This window comes from Callospermophilus lateralis, chromosome 19 (genome assembly GCF_048772815.1).
Source record: "Callospermophilus lateralis isolate mCalLat2 chromosome 19, mCalLat2.hap1, whole genome shotgun sequence".
Classification (NCBI taxonomy): domain Eukaryota; kingdom Metazoa; phylum Chordata; class Mammalia; order Rodentia; family Sciuridae; genus Callospermophilus; species Callospermophilus lateralis.
Genome location: NC_135323.1, coordinates 21,773,612 through 21,794,365, shown reverse-complemented (window position 1 = coordinate 21,794,365; position 20,754 = coordinate 21,773,612). Strand labels below are relative to the sequence as shown.

Sequence of the window (20,754 nt, the reverse complement as noted above, 5' to 3'; positions counted from 1 at the left end):
CTTGCTTCATGAGCCACTTCCCCTTCTCTTCCCACCACTCAGCATGCCTGGAATGTAGTCTAACCTGCTAACGCTCTCCCAGGCCTGGAGAGGGCCTCTCTATCTAGACTGCAGCAGCTTTGGATAATTGGGCCTCAGTGCTATTTTGGGTTCCAGGAATCCTTGGGGGTGGCAGAGGAGCAGACAATAAAGGTGTAAACAAAAACATGTGGCCTGTGACATCACTAGGGGCAGGCTGAGGGGCTGAGAGCAACTGGGCTAAGAGGGAAACACAGGAATAGGGCTCCTCCCTCTACGGGCATCAGTTGAGTCAGGCGACCAGGAAATGTGTCCCTGATAACGTGGCAGCTGTTCCCTCATTCCTTCCCCAGGGCGGGGGAGTTTAGGTGGCCAGCTGATTGTGTGTCACCTCCCCAGTGGAATTAGAGTCCCTAGCACCTGCAGCATATTTTGGCCCTAGACAGTGCCCTGAGGCCCCTCCTGATAGAGTTGGACAGACTCAGGTTAGGAGAGCCAGCCCCTACACTGATGAATGATGCCTCAAAGTGTTCATCTCCAGTCCCCAGCATACAGATGACCCCAGCACACAAACAACCCTTATACAGGGTCCACCACTTGTATATCCATGCTCAGTGCCCCTAGGATTTGGGCCCCTTTTATATAAATTCTACTACCTCATCCCTGACTAATGTAAATCCCTGAATTAATTCAACCATATTCCCTGCTAACTACCAAGTCATGGTACAATTGGAGTCTAATATATAAGTTCATGTATGTTCACAGTCAAGTGGGAAACACCCCTGGCTGGGGATCAGGAGAGGGTTATAAAGAAAGTGAGCTATGAGCATAGAAAATGGGAAAATAGGGACCTGAGGAGAAGTCAGCTGATGTGGGTGGCAGAGGGGTCACTCCTGGAGCTAGGGCCACAAAAACTCTAGTTGAGTAGGCAGATAATGCAAGAGGGGTTGGCAAAGCGGGCACAGTGGTGCACGCCTGTACTCCCAGCAGCTTGGGAGGCTGATACAAGAGAATCGTGAGTTCAAAGCTAGCCTCAGCAGCAGTGAGGTGCTAAGCAATTCAGGGAGACCCTGTCTCTAAACACAGTGCAAAATAGGGCTGGGAGTGTTGCTCAATGGTCAAGTACCCCTGAGTTCAATCCTCGGTACGAAAGAAATGAAAACGAAGTGCTAAGCAACTCAGTGGAGACCCTGTCTCTAAATTAAAAAAAAAAGGCTGGAAATGTGGCTCAGTGGTTGAGTGTACCTAAGTTTAATCCCCGGTCCCCCCCGCAAGAAAAAGGGGGGTTGGCAGGACTCAGAGGAAAGGTGAAGATTCTCACTGGGAGCTTGAGAAGGGCAAAGGTTCTTAAAGGACCGGGCTTATTCTTAGCTGCTAGATATAACATAAAATATTCCCCAGGTCCTCTACAGGGAAGTACATTCCCATCAGTTCTTCAAACTCAGTCAGCTACCCACATGTCACCCCCAGAAACACTGAACATGCCCATCCTCTACTTAAAGCCTCCCACAACTCCCAGTGTCTTACCCTCTCCTCCCCAGTTTTGACCTCTTCCCAATCCAGCGCCACCCCCCCCACACACACACACACATGCTCACCCACTCCAGGAATTCTCTGACCACCAGCCTGGGCATCCAGTCTTCTGGAAAGAGGGTTGGGAAGAAGTAGGGTCTGTTTTTCTTTTGGTACTATGGATCGAACCAAGGGATGTATACTTTACCACTGAGCTACATCCCTAGCCCTATTTATTTATTTATTCAGGTACTGGGGATTGAACCCAGGAGTGCTTCACCATTGAACCACACCACTAGTCTAAAAAGGACTATTTTATTTTGAGACAGGGTCTCGCTAAATTGCTGAGACTGGGTTTGAACTTGCAATCCTCCTGCCTCAGCCACTGGGATTTAAAGGTGTGCACCACCACACCCTGCTTTTTATTTTTTGAGATAGGACCTTGCTAAATTGCTTAGGACCTCTCTAAGTTTCTGAGGCTGGCCTCGAACTCCTGTCTCAGCAATTCTCCTGTCTCAGCCTCTAGAGTTGACAGGATTATAGGCATGCATCACCACACCCCATGAGGGTCTGCTTTTCCTCAGTCATGAGTCCAACCTATATTCCAAGTGCTATAGATTCACACTCACAGAGGATGTGCCTGACCCCCACTCCAGTCACATCAGTCTTCTTTCCCTGAACCTCAGCCACCTGCATGCCCCACTTGAGAAATTTTTCCATACTTGCCTTGTTAACAAATTTGCTTAGGGGCTGGGGTTGTGGTAGAGTGCTTGCCTAGCATGCAGGAGGCACTGGGTTCGATCCTCAGCACCACATAAATGTAAAAATAAAGATAAGGTGTCCACCTAAAACTAAAACATAAATATTAAACAAATAAACAAACAAACAAAAACCTTTGCTTAACTCCCGTAGGTCTCTGTTCTCAAGGCATTTCCAAGAAGGACCTTTCCAGCTACTGGACACTCACGCCAGTCCCCATTTTTGTCCATCACACAGTAGGTAGTTAGTAAATACTTGTGGGATGATTGGCAAGACCAGTCATAGTCACCACCGGCAGGAAGTCTGAGGGTTTAGAGAAAAGGCCTGGAATGGCCCTGGCCCAGGCAGACCCCAGTGTTCTAGGTAAAAATACCAGGCCTAAGGAAGGAGGGAGGCTCCTCCCTCCTTTGGTCTGGGGGAGCATAACTGGTCTGAAGGACTGAGAAACCTGGGGATAGTTGGCCAGCCATTGGGATTGCAGGCCTTGCCTCAGGCTGCCCTTGAGCCTAGGGAGCCTCACCCTAACCCTCACACAGCCTAGATAACTGAAAAGATTCCAGATCTCCAGGCAAATACAGCCAGCAGAGCTAAACCAAGAAGGCGGGGCTAAGGGAGGGGCCAGCAGGCAGGTGCCTTGCCCTAGGGAGGCACCTCTCTGAAGCGGTCTCTGCATGACCAGGCTGTGACGGAGACACATCCACCACATTGGTAGCTGCGGAAATCCCAGGCGTCTCACAACTTTGGCTGCTCCCTGTTTCAAAAGCCAGACTTGGACACCTGATCCACCTCCCCAACCTGGATTCTGGGATTCCTTACTTCTGAGCCTGGTTTTAGATCCTGCCAAAACCAGCCCTACGTTCTTTTCGTGCCTGGTGTTTCCCCCAGGGGCTGTCATCCTGGGCCATGGGCCAGAGGGCAGGCCCAGGACCTGGGCAACTGGAAGCTGTGGCCTTTTTGCTTTTTCTTGGATTATTCCAAACGGGGATGGGTAAGTACACGTGAGTGGGGTATGGGAAGGGATCATGCCTAAGAGGGAGCAAACGTAATCCTTCTCAGGTGCACAGTCCTTATCCTGGGCTTGAGAATCCCAGGCCTCTCTGGAGCTGGCTTCCCTCTCCTTTTGGGTATTGGCTCTCCTAGGAAAGGAGCCAGTCCTCCAGAGAAGTGGCAGGTGCTAATAGGTCTTGGATCTCTGAGTTTCCTGCTTACCCCTCCCTCTTTCTTTTTTTCCTCCAGGAGCTGACCGGACTGAAGGTAAGGCTTTCTGGGAAATAGAAGAGGGGGAAGGAAGGGGACATGGCTTCTTATTCCCCAGTGGGTCTGAGGAGGGCCTGACCCTCTGCTGGACTGTCTCACCACGTTATCTTAAATCTCCCAATAGCTCTGTGAGTGGGGCATATAGCCTTCACTTTATGGATTAAAAAATCTGAGATGCAGAGAAGCAGTGACTTGTTTAAGGGTATACAGCCATTGGGTTGTAGAACTCTATTGAAACCCATGTCAGACTCCAAAAGTGGGGCACTCAAGGTCATTTTGAGGGACACAAATCCAGGGTCTTTTGAAGGTACACACACTGGCTTTGAGTCAGACTGGTTTTCAGCCCCAGCTTCATATTTACTGGCCACATTCCTTTACCTCTAAAATGGAGCTAGCTCCATATCCAGGGGCTGTAGTGAGCTTTCTAGGTGATAAAGGAAAATGCAAGCCCCATCTGGGCCTTCTGGAACACTCCCTAAGTACTAGCTATTGTCATGATTTTGAAGGAGCAGAGGAGTCTGGCTGGCAGTTTTCTCTGCTCCTAGTGACTGTGAAGGACAGCTGGGCCCAACTCCATACTGGGGCCTTAGTTTTGGAAGGGCTGGTCTGTTCCCAGACACTAGCTATTCACATCATGGGACCCCAGTTCTGTTCATTTGTTCAACCGTATTCACTGTGTGCTCAGGACTGTGCTGAGTATTAGGGAGACATAGAAATATCCCTAAGGAATGCCCAGGTTGCCGTGATTGTAAGAATCATAGACACCAGAACAACTGAGCCTGGGCAGGGGCCTAAGAGCTAAGAGCACAGAGGCAATGCCTGACTCAGCTGGCAGAGTCAGCACAGGTGACAGAGAGGCTGCCCTTTGAATGATCTCCACAGCCAAGCGGAGCAAGGAGGGGAAAGGCTCTCAACTGTGAATGTCTTCCCAGCCTGGGTAGATGATAGACAGCTATCAGGGTTTCAGCAAAGATCCAGAAAACAAGTGACTGAAATGTCCAGGATGGCTGGAGCAGATGGTAGTGCCATGGAGGGTCTGGAATGTATCTTAAGCCATGAAAAGGTTTTGGAAACCGAGTGACTTGGCCAGATTTGTGCTTTATAAAGATCTTCAGATTTTTAAGGGGTTGAACAGATAGAAAGCAGGAAGGCTTGAGGAAGGAGATTGCCATGAGACTTGAATTGGGTAACAGGTAGTCGATAGCAAGGAATAGAAGTGCCCGTACCTGGGGAGCCACCACGGGGACAAAGTGGTGGCTGACCATGAACTTAACCACTTCCCAAACTCTAAACCAGATCTCCTGGAATGGCAGGGCTAAGGTCCTGGCATGGGGGCCCTAGAAGGTCCTGACCTCCCTTTCCCTTTCTCCCTGGCAGTCCCCTGTGGTGTAGTTGTTCAAGCACGCATCACAGGTGGTAGCAGTGCAACTCCTGGTCAGTGGCCCTGGCAGGTCAGCATCAACTATGATGGCGTCCATGTGTGTGGCGGGTCTCTTGTGTCTGAGCAGTGGGTGCTGTCAGCTGCTCACTGCTTCCCCAGGTACTACTTGGATGGGGCGGGGTGGGGAGTAGAAAATGGTCTGGATGTCAAAGTAAGCAGGTCAATCCAGGTCAGAGGTTAGGGTATTTGGTTATCAATAAAGTCTGAAAGACCAGTCAGAGGTGAAGGGAGGTTTGGAGATCACAGGACAAATCGGGCTTTAAAAATGCTGTCTGGGACCAGAATCTGGGTTAGGATTCCATTAAGACAACAGTGATCAGGGTCCCAAGTCTTTGTTCCTCTGCATGCAGGGAACACGATCACATTGATTATGAAATAAAGCTGGGGGCCCACCAGCTAGACTCCTACAGCTCCGATATGGTGGTCCGCAGAGTGGCAGAGATCATCACCTACCCCACCTACCAACAGGAGGGCTCAGAGGGCGACATTGCACTGTTCCGCCTCAATCAACCCATCACATTCTCCCGCAATATCCGGCCCATCTGCCTCCCTGCAGCCAATGCTTCCTTCCCTAATGGCCTCCATTGTACAGTCACTGGATGGGGCCATGTGGCTCCCTCAGGTAAGGTGGGGGCACTATATGCCTAGAGGTATGGAGGGGAGCCTGACTCAGGGTAGGAGCCCCTAGGTAAACATCTTTTGCCTCACAGTGAGTCTCCAGGTCCCCAGGCCACTGCAGCAACTTGAAGTGCCACTGATCAGTCGTGAGACATGTAATTGCCTATACAACATTGATGCCAAGCCTGAAGAGCCTCACTTTATCCAGCAGGACATGCTGTGTGCTGGCTATGTGAATGGGGGCAAGGATGCCTGCCAAGTAAGTGCAGAAATCCCAGAAGAAGAGATGAGACAAATGCCTCTTGGGAGGTGAAGTTTGGATGGGCTGGCATGGATGACTGGAGGCCTAGAGTCTGGTCCTGACAACTGTTGTATGTTTTTCTCCTCAGGGTGATTCTGGAGGCCCACTCTCCTGCCCTGTGGAGGGCCTCTGGTACCTAGCCGGCATTGTGAGCTGGGGTGATGCCTGTGGAGCCCCCAACAGGCCTGGTGTGTATACTCTGACTTCTAGCTATGCCTCCTGGATCCACTCCAGAGTGCCAGAACTCCAGCCTCATGTGGTACCCCAAATCCAAGAGTCCCAGCCAGATGGCAACCTCTGCAACCAAAGTCTAGCCTTCAATTCTGCCCCAGCACAGAGTTTGCTAGGGCCTATTCGCCTGCTGCTGCTGGGCTTGATCCTGGGCCTCTTCTGCTCTTGGCATGAGCTCTAAGCTACCCACTCTGGAAGCTGACCCTGCTTGCAGGACTAACACAGTACACCAAGAACATATGCCTGTTCCCAGGAGAGAACCTGGCCCCTTGTGACCTTTGGGCCTGGAGTCTGGCTTGGCCACACCTTCCTCCCAAGACTGTGTGAGACCAGGGTACCATCCTGATCTTTGAACCCATTCTTCTGGATTTGCTCTTTGGGACTAAAACCCATGATCAAAGGTTTTACAGTCTGTAGTATTGGCCAAAACCTTTGGCTGCCTCCACCGGCTATCCACAGCTTATTGGTTAGGCTCCTGTGGAGTTCCCAAGAACCTTTAGCTATGAAAATGAGCCCTGACTCCCACCTGTTTTGGGAAGACTGGGAGCTACCCAGCTGACCGCCACTGAAGTTCAGGCTTTAGTGCTCCACCTTCCCTGCCTGATGAGCCCATTGCTTTGCCATCTTCCTGTCTTCTGGCATGCTTGCCTTTGAGACAGAAAAGGCCCCAATCTTGCCCCATTGGCTGCCAAGCTGCCCTTGAGCTCTGAATCCTGGACTCCGGAGGACTGAGCCCCCACCGGAACTGGCTGGGGCTTTGGGATCAGGGATGGGGGATAAAAGGAGCAAGAAGGAGTAAAATGTTTTGAGCACAACTGTCTGTGAATGAAGTGAAATAAGGAATGTCAACTCTTGGCCTCTTTCTTCTACTTCCAAAGTCCAAAGCCACCAGCAGAATTTACTTTATTAAAAATGGATGAAACAGGTCTGTACATATTTACAGGCTAGGGGCAAGGAGGCACAGATCCAGCAGCAGGGGCACTGGCTGCTCACTTCTTGGAGAGTTTGACTTGCTTGTGCTTTGGGGGGGCCCATTTGAGGCAGACAGAGTCCACTGTGGGGAGAAGAGGCATGAGAAGCAGGGCCTCTGGGCCAGGCCTGCTCACACCCGGCTGCTCCCGCTCTGGGCCCAAGCCAGGTTTCACCTCCTCCAGGAGAGAACAAAAGGGCAGCCTGAGTTTTGGGGAGGGGGCAGGGAAACCCAGGAATGAGTAGCCTGCCCCAGGCTTCTGTCCTGGAAGCTGGTTTGACTGGTTTGGGATCTTGTGACAACAGAAAGGAGGAATTGGTTTCTAGCAGTCCTTATACCTACCCCCACCACACACACACACACATGTAAGCCCCCACCCACACACCTGTGATGGGTGGTTTCTTATACTGGGCACTTTTGAGGTGTTCCTCTACCAGCTTGGGTGTGACACAGATCACGTGCTGGCCCTTCCAGTACTTGACCATGTTGAGGGACTGTAGAGTGCTGATGATGTCATTCTGGGTGATACTGGTCATCTGACTGCAGAAAAGCATTAGAGAAGATGATGGAGATAAGTCTTATGGGGTCTGCCTAGGATAGCAAAAGGGACAAGAAGACAGGATCTATGGCTAATCTTTTCCCTTGAGGATGCCAGGATGCCTTGCTTACAAGGTCCTCAGTGGACAGCAGCATGCCTTGAACATGGTTGGGGACCAGGGCTCTCACCTAAGGTCCTTGATAGACAGTGTGCCCCGGAAATCTCGCAGAATCTCTAGCAGGACCCATGACCAATAGCTGCGATAGCTCAGTTTGCCCAAATCAGAGAGTGGCTTCTCTGGGGATCCTACTGTGCTTTCTAGCTTGGAGAGCTCATAACCTGATAACAAGAGAAGAAGAATCCTGAGGATCCAGCCCACCCTAGCAACCCCTCTCTGTCCCCACCACCACAGGAGCCACTCACTGAAAGCAATGAGAAACTTTCCATAGCCACGGCGCTGGTAGGGGGGCAGGGTCAGAATGCAGGCCACATTGTTTCCATCTGGAGACTCCTTCTCCTGCAGGGGATGGGTGCTCAGGATCTTTGGAGAAGCTCAGCCCCTGCTCCAGTTTATACTTCCCACCCTCCCCCAACCTGGGTTTAGTCATTCAGCACCTTAGAGAAGTAGCCAACAATGTGGGCCCCTTGCCTGTCCACCTCAGTCAAGATGTAAAAGACGAAAGGCTCCACATCGAAGTACAATGTCTTATGGTCCAGGAAAAGCTTAGCCAGTAGACACAGGTTCTGACAATAAATCTGCGGGGTCGGGGAGGGGAAACAGGTTCAGAGAGCAAGTACAATTCCCCCAACCAGCATGGGCATGAGCAGCCACCTTGTTGTTCTGTACATGCCAGGTTCCAAAGGGCAAGCCAGTAGCCAGGTGCAGTGGTGCATGCCTGTAATCTCATATTTGGTAGGCTGAGGCTGACTTGAACTTGCAATCCTCCTGTCTCAGCCTCCTCCCCAACAAGTGTGCACCTGGCCAAAAGAGTAGTATTTAGAACTGGAAGGAGAGCTAGGCATAGTGTAATCCTAGCAGCTCAGGAGGCTGAGGCAAGGGATACCAGCCTCAGAAACTTAGCGAGACCCTATCTCAAGATAATAAATAAAAAGGGCTAGAGGGGCTAGGGTTGTGGCTCAGCAATAGAGCACTCTCTTAGCATGTGTGAGCTTCTGGGTTCAAGCCTCAGCACCACATAAAAATAAATAAATAAATAAATAAATAAATAAAGGTGTTGTGTCCAACTATGACTAAAAAAATTAAAAATAAATAAATAAGGGCTAGGGATGTGGCTTAGTGGTTAAGTGCCCCTGGGTTCAAACTCTGATACCAAAAAAAAAAAAAAATTGGAAAGAGCCCAGGCATGGTGGTGCAGTCCTGTAATCCAAGGAATTCCAAAGGCTGAGGCAGAAGGATCCCAAGTTCGAGGCCAGCTTCAGCAACTTATTGAGGCCCTAAACATAGTGAGACTTGTCTCAAAAAAATAAAAACAGCCTGGAGATGTAGCTCAGTGGTAAAGGGCCCTGGGTTAAATGCCCAGTACAAAAAAACAAAAACAAACAAATAAAAAACAACTGGAAGGAGTCTTAGAGTCAATTTCTGATAAATAAGGAAACTGAGAAGTCATCATTAGCACTCAACAAGTTAATGGCAGAGCTGGATTAATCATTAACTCACCACTTTTGAGTGCTAAATATAGGCCAGGTGTTTTACATGTATAATCATCTGGCTCAATCTTTATAGACATTAACTTGTTTCAGAATAGGAAACTGAGGCTAGCCTATGGTTCCATGGCTTGTGAGTGCCAGGACAGGAATTTGCCTGGTATGTGAGTTCTGTCTTGTTCATAGCTGGGCCCCCAGCATCTATCTAGACATGATGCTGGTAACTATCTGCAAAGTGGAGGGCCCTTGCACTTGACCTAAAGCCTGAGCTCAGCCTGTCCACACTCACTCTCCTCAGCCTGACTAGACTCCTTGGCACAGACCCAAAGACCCACGCACGCCAGTTATCAGGAGGGTCAATGGGACCTTGAGGTTGGCTTCATGCCACGGCCTAAGTAGACTCTCTGGTTTATGACACCTCTTCAAATCCGCTCTTTCATTTGACCTAATGATTGTGTGAGCCAGCCTTGCTAGTCCCACTTGTCTTAGGAGAAAAGGGAAGCTCTGGGAAGGGAAGCATTTGCGTGAGGCCTCAAAGTTGGTAGAGGGTAGAGCTGGAAAGTATACCACACCTCCAGTGGGAGCCCTTTCTGTCACTTTACCCATGAATGGTCAGCAAGGCAGGCCAGGGCCAGGCTCAGTGTAGGTATTCCCCAACTACTCAACAATAACAAAGACCCATGTTTACTAAGCATCTACTAACTACATGCCAGGCACCTGCACTACATACTTGACATTTGTGGTCTCATTCATTCCACTAACAAGCTGATTAGGCAAATAATTATGACTCTTGTCTTATGGATGAGGAAACGGGAACAAAACAAAGTTAAGTAACTTGTCTAAGGTCAACCAGGAAGTGACAGGGCAATTTGAAGCCTGTCTTCTTCATCTCATACTATAGTGCCCTTCCAAGGGAAACGGGACATTTGAAGAAACTTTTCCAGGTTGACCACTGAGCAATATCCCCAGCTCTTTATGTGTTTTATTTTGAAGTACAGATTTCTAAGATGCTCCTCCTTGAACTTGTGATCCTCCTACCTCAATCTCCCCTGAGCAGCTGGAAACAGATTATAGGTGTGTGTCACTATGCCCTGCCAAAGACCAGTTTTTTGGTTTTTTTTTAATAATTTTTTAGTTGTAGATGGACACAATACTTTATTTATGTGGTACTGAGGATTGAACCCAGTGCCTCACACGTGCAAGGCCCAAGCTCTACCACTGAGCCACAATCCCATCCCCTGGGTTCTTTTTTTTTTTTTTTAGTTGTTATTTATTTGTTTGATGGTTTATTTATATGAGGTGCTGACAATAGAACTCAGTGCCTCACACATGCTAGGCAAGTGCTCTACCACTGAGCTTCAACCCCAGCCCCAAGGCCATGTTCTTAACAATGGAGAGCAGGCCCTAAAGGCCACTCCCTGCCCTACTGAAGTCATTCTGCTAAGAACAAGGAACACAGCCAACATTAGCCACAGAGCTCTCAGGAGGAAATCTCAAAACAAAGCTGTCCCCTCCCAGGCAAAAACAAACACCTTTCCTTTAGACCAAAAGAGAAAGCTGTCTAAGAGCAGCCTCAGGCAAGACAATCTCCAATCTGGGCTCCAGAACTACCCAAACCTGAACTACCCCCATCAAAGAGATCCTCAGGGACAGAAAGGAGATGGGCCCAAGGCTGGCATCACGGGAACATGTGTTTTACTGCACACCAACCACAGGCCAGGTGCCAGGCCAAGTAAGACTTCACAGTCCTATTCCCAATGGACACACACCTTGAGGCTAGCCCGTACCTGGCAGTGGCAGTGAGAATCATCTAGGCTGTGTCCCGAGCTTTCCCTACCCCCCCACTGGCTCTGAGCCACCAGCTCACCTTATGATCTTTGCCATCTACTTCATACACAGAAATGTTGTTCTTTCGATAAATCTCCTTCCCTGGCGGCTGCCGCCACTGACACTGGCCCTGGGGACAGAAATGAAGGAATACAGACTTGAGACCCATAAATTCTCTGCTAGATGCTTCCCACCCCACCACCTGTGTGGCTTGGAGCAAGTCTCTGCACTTTGTTTCCCCATTTGTAAAGGCCTCTGCTTAATACTCTAGCTGCATATTCCCCAGCAACCTTAGAGATAGACCCTATTTCACAGATGAAGAAACTGAGGCAAAGAGAGACTAACAGCTTGCTCAAGTTTCACTCAAATATCTGCTTTCAAGCTTCTCTTGGCCTGATTCTAGAGGTCATTCATCCATTATCAAAGTTTTCCTAAGCCACATATATTTGCCTCAGACTTCATGCTCTGGGAAACACTCCACCATGCTGGTGATGACAACGTCCCACTTTTAGTATGGCCCCTTCTTCCCACCTGTCCACACCCCGATGTTCAATTGTTCATACTGTTTCCTCCTTTACACTGAGCAGCCTGGTACTGGGCTGGCCTTCGTAAACATAATAAAGGGCAAAGAATCTGAGAGACTATTGTTCATATTCAACAGAAAAGCAGAAAACTGGCCAAGGTCACACTATGTCAGCAACATCAAAGCCAGGCCTGGAATCCAGGTCCCTTCAGGCAACCCCTCCTTGTTTTTGACTCCTCTGGACCTGTCTTCCCTGATGCTGCAGCCTCAGTTCACTGCCCCCAGCCTTGATGCCCACCTGCCTCTTTTCCCACTGCAGCCTAGCCTCACCAGGTGGAAGCGGTAACTCTTCTCGTATTTCATGTACTTGAGGCAATACTCGCAGAGCCAGAGCTTGGGCTGTTTCCCATAGTCCTCAGGGAATGGTGAGAAGTACCAGGCATCAATTTCATAGTTCCCAATGTGGATCTTGTCCACATACTTCACCTTGGTGATCTGCAAAGAAGGTGGGAATAGGGGCACTAGGTGGCTCAGCAAGGACAAGGAAGCAAAGAGAGGGAGTGCCCAGTTAGGAGACCTGACCCTGCTTACCGCCTCATGCTCCTTCTCCAAGGCTGCTGTTGTGGGGTCCATCTCTGCATAAGTCTGGGCAAGGAAAGAAAAGTGGACAATGGTGGATAGAGGTGGTGGTCAGGCTGTCCCTGCCCTGTCCCAGAACCAACAATGCTTCCCTATCGTCTTCAAGACTCATCTCCTAAATGTCAATAATAACTACAAGACCAGCTTTTTTACTTGGTTCTGTAGCTGGGTGATCTAAGCTCCTCCTCTCCTAGCTACCCACCTACCCACACATCTCAGATGACACTGATACCTGAGTTTGGAACTTTTGCAGATAAATAGGGATAGGATCAGGAGGCCTGGTTTCAGTCCTTGGGTTGAAAGGACTGAAAGTCGTATAATGAGACAACCCAACTATCCCAAAGTTGTGATTCAGATGAAATAATGGATCCCATCTTCCAAGTAGAAAATAAAAACTGTCACAGATTCCTCAATATACTTGGACATCTTTCCTAAACACCAGACCCAAGTAGCTTCCTGTCCATGGGACTGTTCCCAAAGGTCCTCCCCACAGATGCCTAGAAAGAATCTCAATATTCCTCTCAGCAAATGTGTTCCTCCTTCTAGATCTCCCTTCCACTGGGAACATCACCCTTGGCCCAACTGTTCAAGACAATAACTGGGCCTGATCTTAGGACTCCTCCCTCCTTTTAAGTCTAGCATCCAATTGGTGATCAATTCCTAATAGGGTGGATGCCAATTCGACCTCCTTGACACCTCTGGAATTGGTCTTCTCTGGAATTCTCCTCCCTGTCTCACTCCAAACAGTCACTGCCACCATTTCAGGTCTGAACAATTAACTAGTTCTCCTTAGATTCCTTGCCTATTTCAGCCCCTCAAACCTACAGATATCAACAGCCCTTTTTCTGGCCTTCATGCTTTTGCACAAGATTACTTCCTTGAGGATGCCCTTCCTCGCCTTCAAGCTGCCAGAAAGCACTTCCTCAATCTGGCAGAGCCTGAGTCAGGTGAGTGCATGACAGAGCAGGCCTTTGTGGGCTATCATGTGTAATTGTTTTTACAGTGTTTTCTTTTTTCCTTCTCCTTCAAGGCCCAACATCCTTCCCATCCCCTCCAGGAAGCTTGACTAAATTTTTCTTTTTCTTTTTTATGTGGCTTTTATTTATTTATTTATTTATTTTGACTAGATTTTTCTATATCCTAACACCCCCTCCTTCCCAGGTCAGACGTGGTTAACACAAGCCCCCCCAACTTCTCCCTGCCTTGTTTTTCCCTATTTTCTAAATCCCCAGAAAGCAAAAACTAGCCAGGTGTGGTGGTGCACCTCTGTAATCCAGCGACTTTAGGGGTTGCAGCAGGAGGATCTCAAGTTTGAGACCGGCCTCAGCAATTTAGTGAGATGCTGTCTCAAAATAAAAAAATGGCTGGGGATGTAGCTTGTGGTAAAGCACTCCAGGGTTCAATCCCAAGCGCCCTGCCACAAACCTCCCCCCACTGCAACCCAGTCTCACCAGATGAACAGGGATATGATCAATATATTTTTGATCCTCCCAATAAAAAGAAAGCAGAGACTAAAAGTTATGTCACACAGCATATCCTGTTCCTAGGCCTGACTCTGAAGGACAAACCAAGCACAGCCTGACAAGGGAGATCCTTGAAGGCCTATGGCCTATAACAGAGTAAATCTGCTCCATAGTTGAGAAAGTAGCCATTGTTTACCTAGAATGCTCCTCTACAAAGCATTTTGCCAATATGGACTCAATCAGCCTTTTGATGGAGCATTCTTTTTCCAATTTCAGAGTTATATAAACAGGCAGGGAGAGGTGAGGTCACTTACCCTTGGAGACTAACTAGCTGCTATTCATTCTAAATGTCAAATACTCCATGAACATTATTTCATTTAATCTTCACAATGAGGCTTTGAAACAAGAATATTTACTAGCCTCATTATACAAAAGAAGAAACTGAGGCACAAAGAGGCAAGGTCACTTGACCAGGGTCACAAAATTAGTACTCAGCAGAGTTGGGCCCAAGTTTCTGGTTCAATTTCAAGCCTGACCACTGCAAAACTGAAGGAAGATATTCCTTCTCATTTCTTTAAAATGTATTTTCCCGACTTTCACAAAGCATAATCTTCTACAACAGCATTAAAGGACTACAAAAACACTATTTTTCTTAAATGCTACAATTTATTTAGAATTAAACATTAATTAGGTTCTGAAGAACCTTCCTAATTGTTAACTTGCTGATTATTTTATTACCCCATCGTTTTTTGTGGGGGTGGAGGGTGGAAGGCGGGGATTACTGGGGATTGAACCCAGGGACACTTAACCACTGAGCCACATCCCCAGCCCTTTTATTTTTGAGACAAGGTCTTGCTAAGGTGCTTAGTGCCTTGCTAGGTTGCTGAGGTTTACTAACCACTATCACCATAGCTTGGCCCACTATCACCCTAATGATTGCCAGCTTAGAGATATATCTCTGTCCATTGCAAATTAGTTGGGGAAATAATAGGATCTTAGACCTGTGCTGTCCAATAGAGTAGCCCCTAGTCACTACATATACTATTTATATTTAAATTCAGGCTATAATCCCAGGGAGGATCCCAAGTTCAAAGCCAGCCTCAGCAACTTAGTGAGACTCAAAATTTTAAAAAATTTAAGAAAGGGCTAGGGATGTGGCTCAGTGGTTAAGCAACCCTGGGTTCAATCCCTGGTACCAAAAAATAAAAAATAAAAAGGGCTAGATATATAGCTCAGTGGTAGAGGCCCTTGGTATAATATCCCCAGTACAAATATATAAATTAAAAAGGGCTGCGGAGGTAGGTTTGAGCATATGGCCTACCATGTGCAAGGCCTTGGGTTTGATTCACCGGTACCACACAAAAAAAACTCCTAGTCATACTAATATATTTTAAGTATTCAACAGCCACATGTAGCTAAGGTAGCTCCTGTACTGAAGAGCACAGCTGTAGAATATTTCTATTATAAAAGGAAATCAATTGGATAGTGCTACCCTAAACTGGAAGAGTTTTCTAGGTTAGGGAACTTCAATTTTTTGGGGGGGTGGGATGGGGGGAGCAACAGGGATTTAACTCAGGGGTGCTTAACCACTGAGCTACATACCCAGTCCTTTTTATTTTCTGAGACAGGATATCTCACTAAGCTGCTTAGGGCTTCGCTAAATTGCTGAAACTGGCTTTAAACTTATGATCTTCCTGCCTCAGTCTACTCAAATGCATGTACCACCAGGTCTGGCTGCACTTTAAATTTCATTAAATCCATACTGGGAGGTGTAGTTGGCACTATAAACCTGTCAACATGTTTTTGTATATGTACATATACATGTGAAACAAAAGCTTCTCGAAACAATACTCATCCTTAATAACATGCAATGAACTCTGATATTTTCTCTTAGCCTACTTCTTTCTTCCATTTAAAAAAATTTAATGCTAGCCACACCTACTGAATTGAGTTTACAATCTACTACTAGATTGACCTCCAGTTTGAAAAACATCACTGCAAAGCACATAAGTGCTCAGAAAGATGAAACTGAAGGTTGAAACTAACGACTGCTTGATCAGACCTTGATGAATCCTGCTCGTTTGTACTCATTTTATAAGTCAAGAAACTGAGGCTCAGCCAGGCACGGTGGCACACGCCTGTAATGCCAGCAACATGGGAGGCTGAGGCAGGAGGATCACAAGTTTGAGGTCAGCCTGGGCAACTTAGGGAGACCGTGGCTCAAAATAAACAAATGAAAAGGGCTAAGAATGTAGCTCGGAGGTAAAGTGCCCCATGTTAAATCCCCAGTACTGCTACTAGTACTACTACTACTACTACCACTACTACAACATACACATACACACACACACACACAGGGAGGAAGAAAGACACACACAAACTGAGCCTCAGACTGGAAGGAAAGTAACCCCCAGGGACAAGTCTAGCTTGGTGGGAAAAAATTAAAAATCCCAGAAAAACCCAAGTTTGGGAGGAATATGACCTGGGTTTCTAGTATGTATCAAACCATGGTTAAGGACTTGAGCTCTGAAGCAGGACAATCTAGTTAGCAGATTTAATTTCTAACTGGGTTTCTAAACTGTACCTCTTGTGTACACTGGGTATAATAATAATGATTACCTCAAAGGGTTAATGTGAAACAACAGTGAGATCATGTACTAAAATATTTAAACATAATACTCTAGCTCAAAGAACAATGTATGGCATAATTATTCTAATTCCAGCCCCTTTTTTACTAGCTGTGTGACCTTGGGCATGTTACTTAACCTCTCTGAGCCTGCTTCCTCATCTACAGAAAGAGATAATTATTCCTGTGGTGGTAAATTGTCAGGAAGAATTTGATGAGCTTGTACATGTATTTAGAATGGTGCTTGGCAATAGGCAGGTGTCCAATATGATTCATTCTCCTACTTCCCTTTAAACATCAAGTTGTTCTGTCTGATATGACACAGCCACAGGAGGCCTCAAAAGAGGGAGCAGGAAGTCTGACTTCCAGACCCAACTGTGCCAGTTCCTTGCTGTCAGGTGGGAATCAAGCCCTTTCACTTTCTGAGCCTCAGTTTTCTACCTATAAAGAGTAAATTAGACAGATGAAGTTCCTGATACACTCATATAAAAACTTAAGAAATGGGAGTAGCTGTGGTTTTGGCACTGGAACTCTAGAGGCCCAAGGGAGCTGGCAGAAGCAGCTGGGCCACTGGAGTCCTGGGGAAGGGGAGGGGCCCGGACCTTCTGTACGTGGTTGATCTCATCATGCTTGCGCTTTTGGTTTCGAGTTATCTTGCGCTCAGGCTGCTCAGCCAGCTCACTCAGGTACTTCTCTGAGTTCTTCTGTACAGCATCCTTCACTGTCTTGGTCAGTGCCAGCCGGTTCTTATCTACCCATTCGTCCAGTCGCCTGTTAACTGTTAGGATAGGCCATGAAGGTATTGTCCTGCCACTTCCTCCTCCCACCCAAGCCAAGAGGCCCCAAAGCACTCACAGCCCACATAGTGTACATAGAATTCCTCTCGGCCCTCCTGGTCATTCACTCGAGACTGGATCACTTCTGCAGAATCTGTAAAAAAAAAAAAAAAAAAAAAGGCTAGGATCGTCAGGAAATGTTAAAACAAGAGGGATCCAAGACATTGTGGAGCAGTTTTCAGTTTCCAGATTCATCTGTCCACATCCACCATTGCATTTATACCCTTCACAATCCTGAGGTTGGAGCTGTTATTCCTATTTTACAGATGAGGAAAAAAAATGAGGCTTTCCCAGGGTCATAGATTTGAAAAGTGATAAGAACTGATACTTCACTGAGTTTAGCTCTGACTCCAAATTTCAATGTTCATTTTACTATATACACTCAGTAATTCATTTGTTTGGGGGACATGAGGGCTGGCACAGCATTAACACAACCTGAGTTTTATAATTCTTGCTCCCCATTTCCTAGCTAAGTGTAACTGAGCAAGTTGTCTTGACTTCCTGAGCCTCAGTTTCTTCACATAGAAATAGGAATAATAGTGCCCACCTCAGAGTTAATGCCTCCAAAATTTTTAGTGCAGTGCCCCACAAATAGCATACAATCAATTAATAAAGTAACCACTGTGTGTTTGGTCCTACACTGTGTTTTTGCTGGACACAACACTCAATCACAAGAGATCTTGCCCTCCAGAAGTTCCCAGTTTGATGGGGGAGGAGTCCACAAACAGAGGATTACAACATTATGTTACCTATTCCATGACTGAAGTATGAAAAGAATGTAGAAAGAACATACAGATGGGAACAACTCACTTTGCCTGAAGGCAGTTAAGAATGGCATCACAAAAGATACAAGCTAAAAGAATGACAGGAGAAAGGGAAGACATTCCAAACAGAGAGCAGGGTGTTAAAAGGCACATGGTTTTTCGGAGCCAATAGCATGTTCAGGTCTAGTAATGGCTTTTTTGGGGGTGGCTAGAAACCAGAGAGGACACAAAAATGAATGCCACTCTAATAATAAGTTGGAGTTTATTTTGAAGATAACAGAAAATTATAGACCACAAAGGAAAAGGTGTTCTGGAAGGTCCTCTTTACTACAGGGGAAGACAGAAGGGAAAGACAGAAGCAAAAGAGACCAGTGGAAGCAGAGTTCGCAAGGAAAAAAAATGAAGGTTAATATTTAGCAAGTAAGTGGAACAGGAGTTCTGTATATACTAAGATCTTCGATATACCCTTACAGGTGGCTTTGTAGGAGGCACACGCATAATGAGAGAATGACAGCCTCCATTACTGGGCTGGTTTCTCAATCCAGGCAACTCCGAGTTCTTACCTAGAAGTTCAAAGCCCAGCCCCCGCCCCCGCCCCGCCCCCCACAGCTAAAACCCCCAGGCTCTAGGCTTTAAGGAGGGTAAGTTCTCAAGTCACGCCCACCACACAGCCCGCCCCTGGGCCCCGCCCTCACGCCAGGTGCTATCTGGCCGCCGGCACAGGTACGTTTCTCCGATCTCCACTGTGACTTCTGGTTCGCCGCGCGCGGGCGTCGGCGGAGAGACGCGGCCCGGGGATGGGGCAGTCCCCTCGACCGCTGCATTCTCCCCGGGCCCGGGCTCGCTCTCCCCTACGACCCCCGAAGTCGCTGCTGCAACCGCTGCAGCAGCTCCCTGTGCCGCCATGGCGGTGGCGGAAGTGACCCCAGAAGGTAGCGCCGCGTAGGATTTTTAGCTCCGGGTCAGCCGTGCGTGGGGGCGGAGCCTCGCGTCTGGAGGTGGGGTCTGTGATGTGGCAGAAACTAATTGGTTCCTGCGGCCTGCTCTGCTGAGCTGCTGCTGTCCGTAGGCCCGTGGTGAGGGTGGGCCTGAGTTCCTGATTTTCTGTGAGGTGACAGTTTTTCCTAATGTGATGACTCAGTTATTTTTTAAAAGGCTGTAATGCTGCCGAAATGTGTCAGTTTTCAGGGGTGCTGCCACTAATGGGACGAAGCCAGAACGGTCTCCTCGGTTGCGGAGCTTCGGGATTAAGTCTGGAATTAGCAGTCCCCCACTGCGCGGCTCAATTGTGCAGGCTTAGTACCGGCCACCTCATATTTGAAGATTGAAGAGACTGCTTCTCTTGTTCAAGGTGGGAAAAAGATACAGTTGAGGTGGAGAAAGAACGGGTTTCCAGGGTTAGTAAGTAGCTTCAAAATAAAGGCAGAGGATACAATGAAGAGCGTCTTGGCTATGAGTTGAGGAATCTTTTGAGCTTGACACCTCCTTGGGTAATATGACAAGTATGTAGATGCACTGAGAATCGGCAAAACTTAAACCAATGTGTGTATGTGTGTACGTAGATATATATACACACATACATGCTTGTATATATCTCTCTATGGTTAAGCTATATAGAACTGTATAAACCATAACATCTTGTCTGTATATGAAGCCGAACATTAATCTGGCGCCAGACTGCTTATTTAGCTTCACATGACCCTGGTCTTCCACAGTAATTAATTTAAGTATTTTTTCTACTATTATCCTAGTGGTGATCCGCAGAAGGGCTACCCTCTCTAGCCTGATCATTGTATAATAGGCAGAAACTACATGTGGGCAAATGAATAAATAACAATAGCCTTAGGGGAAAAAATGATCTTTTGTCTTGTTTTGTTTAGTATCAGGGGGCATTCGACCACTGAGCCACATCCCCAGCCCTATTTTGTATTTTATTTAGAGACAAGAGTCTTGCTGATTTACTTGAGGTCCCCACTAAGTTGCTGAGGCTGGCTTTGAACTCACATTCCTCCTGTCTCCACCTCCCAAGCTGCTGGGATTACAGGCATGTGCCACTGCAACCCGCTACTGATGTTTGTTGAGATTTGCAGAACTAAGAAACACTAGGTGATTTGGCCATAAACCTACACCTGTGAAAAGGTGCCTACCAGTATGTGATCACCCATCTCCTATATGAACTGCCTCTAAATTGGCTTCCTGGCAAGATGTCTCTTTAGGGATAAGAATCTCTATCATCTTCCAGTCAGCTAACTTATTAGAAAAAAAGTTCTTTACAATGGTATTTTCTCTCAACTAATTGGCTTCTGTCATGAGGCAAGTAGACTAAACCTGTGTGAGGTAGCTAATATAACAATGTATAGTGCTAGGCAGAGTAGGTACTCAGTGAACATTCTCTTTAGCCATCCTTTGAAAGTTCCTGGATACAAAATTTAGTTACTGGACTTCAAAACAATTCTTAGAAGAGTAGAATTCTTGGGGCCTGAGGATGGGGCTCAGAGATTACAGCACAAGCAAAATCTAAGAGGTGTCTGTAGGGTCAGAAGTAGGAATGGCTTTAACTTAGCCTTGTGAAATAAATGAAGGAGTTGGGGGTGTAGTAAGAGTTCAGTGTCTGGCAGCATAAACAGAAGAAATGAGTCAGGAAGGAGTTGCTAGGTGCAGTGGTGCACATCTGTAATCCCAATGTAATCCTGGATGGCTGAGGCAGGAGGATCACAAGTTCAAAGCCAGCCTCAGCCACTTAGTGAGACCCTGCCTCAAAATAAA

General features: G+C 47.3%; 2 protein-coding genes across 2 annotated transcripts; one reads left to right on the top strand and one right to left on the bottom strand.

The window, feature by feature from the left end:
- Positions 1-3,192: 3,192 nt before the first annotated feature.
- Positions 3,193-6,318, top strand: Prss8 (serine protease 8). Its single transcript, XM_076840938.1, has 6 exons — positions 3,193-3,277; positions 3,526-3,543; positions 4,924-5,086; positions 5,338-5,609; positions 5,698-5,864; positions 5,995-6,318. The coding sequence occupies exons 1-6, from the start codon at positions 3,193-3,195 to the stop codon at positions 6,316-6,318; spliced, it is 1,029 nt and encodes a 342-aa protein (XP_076697053.1).
- Positions 6,319-7,023: 705 nt separating this feature from the next.
- Kat8 (lysine acetyltransferase 8) lies at positions 7,024-18,903 on the bottom strand. The gene is made up of 11 exons (XM_076840716.1): positions 18,684-18,903; positions 17,244-17,318; positions 16,991-17,166; positions 12,252-12,305; positions 11,991-12,155; positions 11,178-11,267; positions 8,261-8,401; positions 8,069-8,162; positions 7,834-7,984; positions 7,493-7,647; positions 7,024-7,191 (listed from the first exon to the last, which is right to left on the bottom strand). Exons 1-11 carry the CDS (start codon positions 18,892-18,894, stop codon positions 7,127-7,129), a joined length of 1,377 nt encoding a protein of 458 aa, XP_076696831.1. The 5' UTR covers positions 18,895-18,903; the 3' UTR covers positions 7,024-7,126.
- Positions 18,904-20,754: the final 1,851 nt, after the last annotated feature.

Coding starts and splice junctions, on each gene's coding strand:
- Prss8 (XM_076840938.1), top strand. CDS start 3,193: ATGGGCCAGAGGGCAGGCCCAGGACCTGGGCAACTGGAAGCTGTGGCC. Junction 5,610..5,697: donor GGGCCATGTGGCTCCCTCAG/GTAAGGTGGGGG, acceptor TTTGCCTCACAG/TGAGTCTCCAGGTCCCCAGG. Junction 5,865..5,994: donor GGGGCAAGGATGCCTGCCAA/GTAAGTGCAGAA, acceptor TTTTCTCCTCAG/GGTGATTCTGGAGGCCCACT.
- Kat8 (XM_076840716.1), bottom strand. CDS start 18,894: ATGGCGGCACAGGGAGCTGCTGCAGCGGTTGCAGCAGCGACTTCGGGG. Junction 8,402..11,177: donor TAGATGGCAAAGATCATAAG/GTGAGCTGGTGG, acceptor CCGACCCCGCAG/ATTTATTGTCAGAACCTGTG. Junction 7,648..7,833: donor CTGTCTATCAAGGACCTTAG/GTGAGAGCCCTG, acceptor GCTTTTCTGCAG/TCAGATGACCAGTATCACCC.